This window comes from Rhinatrema bivittatum, chromosome 2 (assembly GCF_901001135.1).
Source record: "Rhinatrema bivittatum chromosome 2, aRhiBiv1.1, whole genome shotgun sequence".
Lineage (NCBI taxonomy): Eukaryota > Metazoa > Chordata > Amphibia > Gymnophiona > Rhinatrematidae > Rhinatrema > Rhinatrema bivittatum.
The window spans coordinates 545,487,062-545,500,791 of NC_042616.1; the positions used below are offsets into that span (position 1 = coordinate 545,487,062).

The 13,730-nt window shown below is 40.5% G+C and overlaps 1 protein-coding gene across 6 annotated transcripts in view; it reads left to right on the top strand.

The window, feature by feature from the left end:
- FBXO15 (F-box protein 15) overlaps positions 1 to 13,730 on the top strand; it is a 229,876-nt gene that overhangs the window by 79,218 nt on the left and 136,928 nt on the right. For all 6 annotated transcript variants that reach the window (XM_029590885.1, XM_029590886.1, XM_029590883.1 and 3 more), the window contains 2 exons: positions 9,705 to 9,947; positions 10,367 to 10,576. In XM_029590885.1, coding sequence (XP_029446745.1) covers positions 9,705 to 9,947; positions 10,367 to 10,576 — 453 coding nt within the window. The remainder of the gene's footprint in view (positions 1 to 9,704; positions 9,948 to 10,366; positions 10,577 to 13,730) is intronic.

Genomic DNA, 13,730 nt, shown 5'->3' on the forward strand with positions numbered 1-13,730 from the left:
GCTTGTGTTCTGAATGTCTCTGGTGGGGTAGGTACTTTGGGGAAATCCAGCGCTAGACCAAAGGCCAAATGAGCCCTGCGGGTGATGGGGGCTAGTGCTGAGGCTTTCCCCGTCAGCACAGGGATAGTGGCCATTTTGAATTCCCTTGCAGTGTTGGTGGGGAAGGCAGGGAATTTCCATCTTTACTATTGCCGACTGTAACCTATTCTGGGGAGGTGCAGAGAAGCTATGGCACCAAGGAGCTACCTCTGGATCAAGATTCAGGGGATTCGCAGGAATTTTCTGCCAATTTTGTTTTACTTATGCATAAAGCTAATTTAGCAAGACAGGCAGAAGGGAATGTTGGCTATCGGTCCATCAGTATTTCTCAGCTGATAAAAGGACCTGAGAGGAAACATTTGTCAAGCCTTTGGTGATTTTTGGGTCACTGCCCTCAACCAGATACTCCTGGGAGGGACACAGATGAGTCTGAGGATTCCAATGGAACAGCAGAGGAGTCTCTGGGAGCAGAGTCAGTGTTCTATGGAGTGGAACTGGGCGAGGGAACAGAAGAGGTTCCAGTAGTCGAGTGGGATGACCCTAAGGTGGTACGCCTTTTTCGTAAGGAGGAGATTTGGCCCTTGATTCAGTATGTTCTTAAGGAGCATGGGATCAAGGTCTCCCAAGAAGAATCTGACCTGGAGGGGGCAGATCCCATAATGGACGGCTTGAGAGGACCAGTAAAAGCTTTCCTTTTTCATAAACCTGTGAGGAAGCTGGTAGCTCAGGAGTGGGAAACTCCTTATTCTGGCTTGAAAGTTGGCGAAGTAATGGCAAAGCTTTATCTGTTATTGAAGGAGACATTGGATCTTTTGACTATTTCGAAGGTGGATGCTTTGGTGTTGGCAGTTACTAAGAAGACCACCATTCCTGTGGCGGGGTCGACTACATTGTGAAATGTGCAGGATTGAAAGCTGGAAGTCCACCTTAAGAAGATTTTTTTTTAGGTCTCTGCCCTGGGTATAAGGGCTGCAAATTGCAATAATTTTATGCAGAGGGCATGCTTGTCCTGGGTCAATGCAGGGGACACTGGCTACTTCAGGAGCTGCAGTAGAACAGGCAGAGCATTTGGAAGCAGCTGTTGCATATGGGGCAGATGCTTTATATGACCTGATCAGGACTTCTTCCAGGATTATGACATCTGTGGTGCCAGCCAGTTTTTTGCTACAAAACTAGTCTGATGTTTGGTCCAAATCTCAGCTGGGTGCCCTTCCATTCAAGGGCAAACTCTTGTTTTGAGAAGACTTAGTGCAGATGATGATGTATCTGCGGGAGTCCAAGGTGCATAAGCTACCCAAAGAGAAGCCAAAAGGCAGATCTGTTCCTGCTCGTGCACATTTTTGGGACAAAGATTTTGAGAATAAAGCTGCTTTGGGGTCTCAGAGGCAAGATACAGGCAGAGCATAGTCCTGGGGACAGTCCTTTTGGGGTGGGCACAAGCCATCCTGAGACAACCCTGGTCAGGGAACTGAGGGTGCAGAGTCCTCACAAGGATACCAGACATGTCCACTCTTCTGTTCCGGCCATCACAGGACATCTGGTGTTTATGAGGAGTAGGCCAAAGTTACTATGGACCAGTGAGTGCTAAGTGTGATAAGATGGCGATGCATTAAGAACATAAGAACATAAGAACATAAGAAATTGCCATGCTGGGTCAGACCAAGGGTCCATCAAGCCCAGCATCCTGTTTCCAACAGAGGCCAAACCAGGCCACAAGAACCTGGCAATTACCCAAACACCTAGAAGATCCCATGCTACTGATGCAATTAATAGCAGTGACTATTCCCTAAGTAAACTTGATTAATAGCAGTTAATGGACTTCTCTTCCAAGAACTTATCCAAACCTTTTTTGAACCCAGCTACACTAACTGCACTAACCACATCCTCTGGCAACAAATTCCAGAGATTTATTGTGCGTTGAGTGAAAAAGAATTTTCTCCGATTAGTCTTAAATGTGCTACTTGCTAACTTCATGGAATGCCCCCTAGTCCTTCTATTATTCGAAAGTGTAAATAACCGAGTCACATCTACTCGTTCAAGACCTCTCATGATCTTAAAGACCTCTATGATATCCCCCTCAGCCGTCTCTTCTCCAAGCTGAACAGCCCTAACCTCTTCAGCCTTTCCTCATAGGGGAGCTGTTCCATCCCCTTTATCATTTTGGTTGCCCTTCTCTGTACCTTCTCCATTGCAACTATATCTTTTTTGAGATACGGCGACCAGAATTGTACACAGTATTCAAGGTGTGGTCTCACCATGGAGCGATATAGAGGCATTATGACATTTTCCGTTTTATTAACCATTCCCTTCCTAATAATTCCTAACATTTTATTTGCTTTTTTGACTGCTGCAGCACACTGAGCTGACGATTTCAATGTATTATCTACTATGACGCCTAGATCTCTTTCTTGGGTGGTAGCTCCTAATATGGAACCTAACATCGTGTAACTACAGCTAGGGTTATTTTTCCCTATATGCAACACCTTGCACTTGTCCACATTAAATTTCATCTGCCATTTGGATGCCCAATCTTCCAGTCTTGCAAGGTCCTCCTGTAATGTATCACAGTCTGCTTGTGATTTAACTACTCTGAATAATTTTGTATCATCTGCAAATTTGATAACGTCACTCATCGTATTCCTTTCCAGATCATTGATATATATATTGAAAAGCACCGGTCCAAGTACAGATCCCTGAGGCACTCCACTGTTTACCCTTTTCCACTGAGAAAATTGACCATTTAGTCCTACTCTCTGTTTCCTGTCTTTTAACCAGTTTGTAATCCACGAAAGGACATCGCCTCCTATCCCATGACTTTTTAGTTTTCGTAGAAGCCTCTCATGAGGGACTTTGTCAAACGCCTTCTGAAAATCCAAATACACTACATCTACCGGTTCACCTTTATCCACATGTTTATTAACCCCTTCAAAAAAATGAAGCAGGTTTGTTAGGCAAGACTTCCCTTGGGTAAATCCATGTTGACTGTGTCCCATTAAATCATGTCTTTCTATATGCTCTACAATTTTGATCTTGAGGATAGTTTCCACTATTTTTCCCGGCACTGAAGTTAGGCTCTTGAGGATAGTTTCCACTATTTTTCCCGGCACTGAAGTTAGGCTCACTGGTCTATAGTTACCCGGATCACCCCTGGAGCCTTTTTTAAATATTGGGGTTACATTGGCCACCCTCCAGTCTTCAGGTACAATGGATGATTTTAATGATAGGTTACAAATTTTAACTAATAGGTCAGAAATTTCATTTTTGAGTACCTTTAGTACCCTGGGATGCATACCATCCGGTCCAGGTGACTTGCTACTCTTTAGTTTGTCAATCTGGCCTACTACATCTTCCAGGTTGACAGTGATTTCGTTCAGTTCGTCTGACTCATCACCCCTGAAAACCAACTCCGGAACTGGTATCTCCCCAACATCCTCACTAGTAAACACGGAAGCAAAGAATTCATTTAGTCTTTCTGCAATGGCCTTATCTTCCTTATCTTAGAATTTGCTTGGCCGATAAGAAAGGCTTACATTGTTTTTCCTTGCATTGCCCATTCCAAGCGGGAGGCTGTTCAAGAGCTGGTGGGCCACTTGCAGTGTCTGGGGGCTATAGTGTCAGTTCCCTTGAGGGGAGCAAAGAACAGAAAGGTATTCCATTTATTTTGTGGTTCCAAAAAAGGAGGGGATGTTTTGGCAGATTTTGAATTTAAAAAAGGTAAATGCGGTCTTCAAGGTTCCTCGTTTCTGCATGGAGTTATTGGCATCTTTTGACTTGACAGAGGCTTATCTGCACATAGCCATCTGACTGGAGGACCAGCAGTTTGTTCATTTCATGATCCTAGGAGAACATTTTCAGATCTGAGCCCTTCCTTTCAGATTGTCAACAGTTCCGCATATGTTCACCAAAAAAATGGTGGTTGTGGTTGCATCTTTCAGATGAGAAAGTGTGTTGCTGCATCCTTACTTGGATGACTGGCTCATATGGGCCAAGTTGGAGGTACTCTGACTCATGTGGTGCAGCAGGTTCTGTTGTGCTTATGTTCTCTGGGCTGGGTTGTGAATCTAGTGAAGAACCATCGCTTTCCCCCTCAAATCCTGGAATATCTAGGGGCTCAGTTCGACACAAGGGAAGGAAGATTTTTTATTTCTCACGGAGGAGAGGATGCTGAAGTTACAAGATCAAATTTGTTGCCTGTTAGGGTGTTCAATGCCCAGAGTCTGGGACTATTTTCAAGTCCTGGGTTCTATGTCATCAACACTGGAGCTGATACCTTGGGCATTTGTGCATATGTGGTCTCTTCTCTCCCGGTGGAATTAGTTATTGGAAGAGTTTCATCTTGCCCTCCTTCTTAAGGGGGAATGCAGAGACAGTCTTTCATAGTGGCTTATTTGTGCTAGTCTGAAGTCCTCACTCCAGATTGGCACAAATAACTTAAGATTCCGGATTGGGTGAGAGAGGTAACGGTGGTGGGGCCACTTGGCAACAGTGATCATAACATGATCAAATTTAAACTAATAACTAGAAGGAGGGACAATAAGTAAATCTACAGCTCTAACACTAAACTTTCAAAAGGGAAACTTTGATAAAATGAGGAAAATAGAAAAAAACAGGTGCAGATGCAAAGGTTAAAAGTGTTCAACAGGCATGAACATTGTTTAAAAATACAATCCTAGAGGCGCAGTCCATATAAGAACATAAGAAATTGCCATGCTGGGTCAGGCAAAGGGTCCATCAAGCCCAGCATCCTGTTTCCAACAGAGGCCAAACTAGGCCACAAGAACCTGGCAATTATCCAAACACAGGCAATTATCCAAATATTAAGAAAGGTGGAAGGAAGGCAAAACGACTACCGCCATGGTTAAAAGGTGAGGTGAAAGAGGCTATTTTAGCCAAAAAAAATCCTTCAAAAATTGGAAGAAGGATCCATCTGAAGAAAATAGGATAAATCATAAGCATTGTCAAGTTAAGTGTAAAACATTGATAAGACAGGCGAAGAGAGAATTTGAAATGTGAGGGAGTCGGTTGGACCATTAGATGACTGAGGGGTTAAAGGGTCTCTAAGGGAAGATAAGGCCATTGCAGAAAGACTAAATGAATTCTTTGCTTCCGTGTTTACTAATGAGGATGTTGGAGAGATACCAGTTCCAGAGATGGTTTTCAGGGGTGATGAGTCAGATGAACTGAACCAAATCACTGTGAACCTGGAAGATGTAGTAGGCCAGATTGACAAACTAAAGAGTAGCAAATCACCTGGACCAGATGGAATGTATCCTAGGATACTGAAGGAACTAAAAAATGAAATTTCTGATCTATTAGTTAAAATTTGTAACCTATCTTTAAAATCATCCATTGTACCTGAAGACTGGAGGGTGGCCAATGTAACTCCAATATTTAAAAAGGATTCCAGGGGTGATCCGGGTAACTATAGACCAGTGAGCCTGACTTCAGTGCCGGGAAAAATAGTGGAAACTATTCAAGGATCAAAATCGTAGAGCATATAGAAAGACATGGTTTAATGGAACACAGTCAACATGGATTTACCCAAGGGAAGTCTTGCCTAACAAATCTGCATCATTTTTTTGAAGCGGTTAATAAACATGTGGATAAAGGTGAACCGGTAGATGTAGTGTATTTGGATTTTCAGAAGGCATTTGACAAAGTCCCTCATGAGAGGCTTCTAAGAAAACTAAAAAGTCATGGGATAGGAGGCGATGTCCTTTTGTGGATTACAAACTGGTTAAAAGACAGTAAATAGAGAGTAGGATTAAATGGTCAATTTTCTCAGTGGAAAAGGGTAAACAGTGGAGTGCCTCAGGGATCTGTACTTGGACCGGTGCTTTTCAATATATATATAAATGATCTGGAAAGGAATACGACGAGTGAGGTTATCAAATTTGCGGATGATACAAAATTATTCAGAGTAGTTAAATCACAAGCGGATTGTGATACATTACAGGAGGACCTTGCAAGACTGGAAGATTGGGCATCCAAATGGCAGATGAAATTTAATGTGGACAAGTGCAAGGTGTTGCATGTAGGGAAAAATAACCCTTGCTGTAATTACATGATGTTAGGTTCCGTATTAGGAGCTACCACCCAGGAAAAAGATCTAGGCATCATAGTGGATAATACTTTAAAATCATCGGCTCAGTGTGCTGCAGCAGTCAAAAAAGCAAACAGAATGTTAGGAATTATTAGGAAGGGAATGGTTAATAAAACGGGGAATGTCATAATGCCTCTGTATCGCTGCATGGTGAGACTGCACCATGAATTCTGTGTACAGTACTGGTCGCTGCATCTCAAAAAAGATATAGTTGCAATGGAGAAGGTACAGAGAAGGGCAACCAAAATGATAAAGGGGATGGAACAGCGCCCCTTTGAGGAAAGACTGAGGAGGTTAGGGCTGTTCAGCTTGGAGAAGAGACAGCTGGGGGGGGGGGGGAGGGATATGATAGAGGTCTTTAAGATCATATATACACATTTTTTACTCACAAATGTGTATATATTCCCTGACAACCATTGTATATACAAATTTATACCTCCTACAAATGTTGATATCAATCATATCTAGCAGAATCTCCCTGCCCCTCTTTTGAATAACCACTATCATGTATCCCACTTAGTTAATTATTACTTGTATAATCTTCCATATTATTTGTATGTTATTGTTTTTATTATTATTGTTATTTCTACTGTTCCTATTATAATCATGTGACAAATGTAAAGCCTGTTGCTAAGTTCTGTTCCCTGTAAACCGATGAGATGTTCCCAACGTTCGTCGGTATATAAAAGATATTAAATAAATAATAAATCATGAGAGGTCTTGAACGAGTAGATGTGAATCGGTTATTTACACTTTCAAATAATAGAAGGACTAGGGGGCGTTCCATGAAGTTAGCAAGTAGCACATTTAAGACTAATTGGAGAATTTATTTTTTCATTCAATGCACAATTAAGCTCTGGAATTTGTTGCCAGAGGATGTGGTTAGTGCAGTTAGTGTAGCTAGGTTCAAAAAAGGTTTGGATAAGTTCTTGGAGGAGAAATCCATTAACTGCTTTTAATCAAGTTTACTTAGGGAATAGCCACTGCTATTAATTGCATCAGTAGCATGGGATCTTCTTAGTGTTTGGGTAATTGCCAGGTTCTTGTGGCCTAGTTTGGCTTCTGTTGGAAACAGGATGCTGGGCTTGATGGACCCTTGGTCTGACCCAGCATGGCAATTTTTTATGTTCTTATGATAAGTTACCACCAATGCCAGTCTCTCTGGATGGTGAGCAATGTATCAGGATCAGTCTGTGCAGGGACTGGGGTTGAAACAGGAAGCTTATCAATTGGTTAGAGACTAGCATTTCATGTTATTTGCTTTATTTGCCATGGTTACAAGATCATCTGGTGCAGATTCTATTGAACAGTGGTGGCCTACGTCAACCGACAGGGTGGAACCAGGAGTTGGGTAGTGGCTTTGGAGGCCCATGAGTTCATTCTCTGGGCAGAACAGCACTTAAAGTGGCTGGCGGTTTCTCATCGGGGTAGACAATATTCAGGTGGTTTTACAATCAGAGAAAATTAGACCTCAGGGAGTGGGAGCTGTCAGACATGGCAATGCTTCTCTTTCACTGGAAATGGGTGTATCCCTATATGAACTTAAGGGTGACCAGACAGAATGCCAAGGAGTCTCGATTTTACAACCACTGGTCAAAAGAAATCGATGCTCTAGTTCTACCTTGGCCTCGAAGCATTCTTCTTTCTTTCCTCCATGGCCACTGGTGGGCAAGGTGTTATGGCGGATAGAGAAACATCTGGGCAATGTGATTCTGGTGGCTTCAGATTGGCCACAATGACCCTGGTTCGCAGATCTGGTTAACATGGCCATAGTCTGGCCGCTGAGGCTCGGCCATCTGTCAAATCTTTTCCGCCAGGGCCCAATATGTCCGGATCAGGCAGCTCCCTTCTGGCTTGCAGCCTGGCTTTTGAGAGCAGAGTGCTGAGATGGAGGGGATATTCTGAAGCTGTTGTTATCACCGTATTGTAAGCCAGGCAACCTTGCACATTCTTAGCATATGTGAAGATTTGGAGGGTCTTAGACTCTTGGTATACCATTAAACAGCGTGCAGCCTATTCTGGCTATGGTTTTGCATATTTTGACTTTTTTGCTGCAGAGTTTGATCAGAGGTCTGGCCTTAACTCTGAGGGTGCAGGTAGCAGCCTTGGGATGCCTTTGGAATAAGGTAAAGGATATCCTCTGTCTGTACATCCAAATGTGGTGCATTTTCTTCGCAGAGCGAAGAATTTATATCCACTGGTGAGAAAGATATGTCCTCCTTGGAACCTTAATCTGGATTGTGTGAGGCTCCATTTGAACCACTTATGTCACTGTCGGTGAAACTTTCTCTGTCTCCATCTGCTGGCAAGGAGGCAAAACCCAGGAGTCTGGTCTGATGGGTGGTATTTCAGGAACGAAAATTAGTAGTAAAAAACAATTTTTCTTCAGTTACTCATTTGTGTTTGTATATTCTACTGTTTTCGGAGAACACCTGTTGCACATAAGCAACTTTGAAGTCTGTATTCAGCCGATATTTAGTGGTGTGACTGTGCTGCTGAATATCTCCGCTATCTTAAAAGTTATCTGGCTAGGTATATCTGGCCAACTTTAGGACAGCCTACGGTACAATTGGAGTTAGCCGCATAAGTTATGCGGCTAACTCTGGCCTGCCCGGAAACGCCTCCCACCTACCCCTGGAACACCCCCGACTTATGTGGCTAAATTCTAGCCGCATAAGTCATCATGTGGCTAGAATTTAGCTGCATATGGCTTTAAATATATCCGGCTAGCCATTTAGACGGACAACTTTTCGGTTATCCGTCTAAATGATATTTGAATATCGACCTCTTTTTTTTTTTTTTTTTTTTCCCTCTTTCCAACAGGAAAATATACTGAATCTTGATTCTAAGTAGTTTAGCAGCAATACTGAATAAATTGTTTGAAATCTGAATATATTTGTTTTGAAATTTGCATGGTGAATGAATGAAGTAATCCCCTCAACTTACGGTACTTACATTCATAACAGTGGACTCGACTAAAAGCTTTCAAAAATTTAAAATACCAATTTCTTAGCATTTTAAAACCATGCATACGGTTAAAGTGTTAGCTTGATGACTTTTGTTAGTAAAGCTTGCGAGTATGCCTTTAAAACATCATTCCAGTGCTGCTCTCTTCTGGGTTTCAGCTCCTACTATTCACTATTCATTTTTGTTATGGTCCATTTCTCTTTGAAATGGCATTGAATTGAAGTGGTGCGGACTGCAAAAAGGTGATTAGCACAGTAGATGAGCCTTAGGGGGGCAGCAAAAGCATGAATAGAGCTGTGCTTCAGTGGTCTAAAATTAAGATGGGATCTTTTTATTCTTTAGAGTGAAAGAGCAGGCAGAAAAGAATTATAAGGAAGAACTATGCAGCAGAGGGTGAGGGGGCAGTTAAGAGAATAGGGAAGAATATATTATTAAACAATACTAATAGAACTATAATATCATGGCACAGCTTGGTGAGGGAGATGAGAAGAGGTTATGAAGCTGTGAAGAGCAGCACTGATTAGGCTCTGTGCTTTTGGTTTGTTTCTCCACACCTTTTTAAATTACTATTTTATTGCTTTTCATTTCTTTCCAGCTTAATATGGTACAAAATTTATTCCCGTTTGTGTCCATTTAAAAAATCTCACTGGAAACCTAAAGCAATAGAAGGTACTGCCAAATTACTGAGTGAGGCCTCTGTGCAGGAGAAGGAGCAGGGTTACTGGAAGAAGGCCTACATTACAAAGCAAATTGCTACCAGCAAAAATGGGATAGGTCAGCTTCTGAAACCTGTGAATCCATATACTGGCCTTCCAGCCAATACCAAGGATGCTGTCAGGTAAGTGCATGTGTGCACATGTTCTAGCTCAGCCACACTTGGGCTGCCTCAGTAGTGCTAATAAATCACATCATATCCTCTTGATGAAAAAAATTTAGATTAAGGAACTGGCAGGATGAGAACAGCGATGGTGTTTAGAAGTGGTGTGATCAGCAGAGCAAATGTGAGTAAAGTGAAGAGCAAGCTAAAAATAAAAGTACAAGTTATAAATTGGGCAAGTCATTGTGGCATTTGTCAACTTGAGGGGTTTTAGTTGTTGAAGAACCACATCTTACTAGAATTCCCTTATCCTGCTGCTAGGTAAAGCAGGGCACATTTTTGGCAGGCATTTGAATAGGTCATATATCATATTTGGCATATTATTTGATTAATAATTTTTCTTCTCCCCTCTTCCTCCCACCTTCTTTTTCCAATGGCAGAGCTGCTGGCTTGAGGTGGACAATCACACTCAAGAACGGAATTGGGAAGGAATTTGTCATTGAGCAAGTGGAGGTGTCCTTTAATGACACCTCAGTTACTGTGTTCTGGTATGGGTCAGTGTGGCCATCTCTAGGCCACCAAAAATTGCTGCAGGTACATGGAGTTATGCCAGTACTTTTTGACTGGAGCAAGACCTCCACCAAGAATGGGTGAGTGTTGGTGAGATGACATGGGTATTCTAGAGTGCCTAACCAGTCTCCATGAATAATTACAAAAAGTCATATTGTGTTTTTCTGCTACACCAGTCCAGAACGCTTGGGTTTGTCCATTTTCCAGATGGAGGCAGAGCACTAGATTAATTTATTTTTATGACATCACTAATATGCTATGTTCCAAATCAGTTAAGCCAGTATTCTCTGCCTTCAGCTGTTGTAAGAACTTCTAATGGTTCAGCAGGATTTTTATTAACTAATGATAGCCTTTGGATTTTCATTTCTTAGTCAAAATAAAGAGGCTACTGTTATAGCTCCTCGATCATGCCTGCGGGACAGGGATATGAGCCTTTTTCAAGTTATGCTCTCCAACTCATAGTAGAGGATTTGATAGAGCTTTCTGGTAAGAAAGCTCCACCACCTCCTAGTGGAGGTGATTGAGACAAAAACAGTATCTGAATTCAAGAAAGTATGGGATAAATACTGGAGATCTCTAAGGAAGTGATGGGAGTTGTAGTACTCGGTTGGATGGATGGGCAAAATGGTTTTTTTTCTGCTGTCATGTTTCTATGAATTAAACTTTATCAAAGCATGAAGAAGAAAATCTGAGCTTTCTTTACTCTATTTGAACAGCTGCTTCTTCTCAGTCTGAATACAATTTTGCTCCTTAAAAAAAAGTTTAATGAGCAATAAAGCCAGAGCCAGCACTTTGGACCATCAAAAGCTTCCTCTTTTTAAAGATTTATTGAATTTTTACACAATACAATCAATGAAAATTAAGTCATACATCAGAAAATAATAGACCACCAATTCACAATAACATTAATTACATAGTATGCCCAACACAAGTCCCCATAATGAGGGAAAAATAATTTAATTAAAAAAGGAAAATTTAAATTTAACAAATATCCAGTACTGCATTTAAACATTGAGTATACATGCCCAACTATCTAGGGTTACTCAGCTCTATTGATCTTATCCAAGAAAAAAGTCTATAAATGGACCTGGCTCAAGAAAATAACCTTAATATTTTGAAAGCTCACCAAACATTTACACGAGTGTTTTAAATATTTATTTATTTATTTAAAATCTTTTCTATACAGTCGTTAATCGGGTGCCATCACAACGGTTCACAATAAGGCACAAAAACTATGTTGAATAAAGTGTCTAGAATTCTAACTCTTAAACAGGTGCCATCAAAAACACTGTAACATTATATCATAATAAATACTATTTGGTGAGTGTTATAAGTCATGTCTAGTTTTTCTAATTCTGCTAAAAGTTTGGTGGTGTTTAACTTTAGTTCTTTGTTGTTTAAGATAAAAGAAGAAATTAGAATATAGGAGAGAAGACACACTTTAAGAAGGAAGGAGTGTGTTTGTGTGGGTGTTTGCTTGACCGTACCTAACAGTTCCCTGGGTTCTACTCTTGATTCTCTTTGTGGTATGCTTGCTTAAATAGCCATGTTTTTAAATTTTTTCTGAATGTTTTGATGTCTCTTTCCAATCTGATTTCTACCGGCATGGTGTTCCATATTATCGGTCCTGCTAGGGATAGGGCCCTGTCCCTTACTTGTGTTAATCTGGCTGTTTTGACTGACGGAATAGTTAGCAGTGCTTTGTTTGCTGACCTTAGATTTCTGTGGGGGGTATGTAAGCGGAGGGCTGTGTTCAGCCACTCTGCTTTTTCGTCGTGTATTAATTTATGAATGGTGCATAAAGTTTTGTAATGTATTCTTTGTTCAATGGGTAACCAGTGTAATTCTATTAAGGTTTCAGTGATATGTTCTTTTTTACTTTTCCCAGTTAAAATTTTTGCCGCTGAGTTTTGTAGAATCTGTAATGGTCTTATTGTGGTATATGGCAGGCCCAGTAGGAGGGCATTACAATAATCGGTACTGGAAAAGATTAAGGCTTGTAAGACTGATCGGAAGTTGGTGGGTGTTAATAGTGGTTTTAATCTTCTGAGAGTCATAAGTTTGGTGTATCCTTCTTTTACATTTTGAGATATATGTTTCATACTTAATTCTGGGTCGATTATCACTCCCGGGTTTCTTACTTTCTCAGCTAGAAGTATTTTTTGGTTGTTGTTGAGTGTAATTGGGTTCTGGATGATCGTTATGTTTTTTTGTTCTAGGTGTAAGAAATCGGTTTTATCTATATTGATCACTAGTTCCATTTGGTTTAGAAGTTGTTTTATTATATCTAGGTACATGTTTGCTATGTTTAGTGTTTTTTCAATTGTGTCGTCAATTGGGAGTATTAACTGAATATCATCGGCGTAGATCTAGTGCGAAATTCCTAAACCTGCTAGTAGGTGACATAACGGCAGCATGTATATGTTGAACAATGTGGTGGATAGGGCAGATCCCTGTGGAACTCCTGTTTGAAGGTTTATTTTCTCTGACATTACTTCTTTGATTTGTACTTGGAAGTATCTGTTATTTAGGTATGATTTAAACCATTTGATTGTCAAGTTGCTTAGTCCTATTTCTTCTAATCTATTTATCAATATGTCATGGTTAACTGTGTCGAATGCCGCTGAAAGGTCAAGCATTACTAAATAAAAGGTAGCTCTTAAATCTAAAACCTGCTTTAACTGCAGGAAGAGCTTCCTTCTAAGCTGAGTCTCTCTCTCACTACGTCAGGAACATTTTGAATAGGGTGACCACAAAAGGATTTGTTCTTATATCTAAAATACTGTTTAAGTACTAATTCTCTGTCAGAGTAAAAAAAAAAAAAAATGTAACTAGTAAAGTTGCCCTAGTCTCAATATCTTGTGAGTCTTGAAGAAATAATGAGCGATCCAAACTAAAAATAGGCTCTAAGACATTAGAATTTCCAGCAAAAATCATAAGAATCTTTTTATCCAGAAGATGACATAGATATTAAATTCTTTCTGAGAAGAGAATTGAAAGATTTCAAGAAAATATTTTTTTCAAGAGTTCACTTACGGAGATCCATATGGATTTAGGAAAATTTAAGAATCACAGATTCTGGGCTCTCAATATATTTTCCATTGCTTTGTTTTTCCAATATAAAAATAAATTATCATTAATAATAGACATCGTAGAGAATCGAATATTAGACACAGCTGAATTTAATTTAGGTAGTTGTTGCTCAGTTTTAGCTACTCTAGATTCACTAATTTA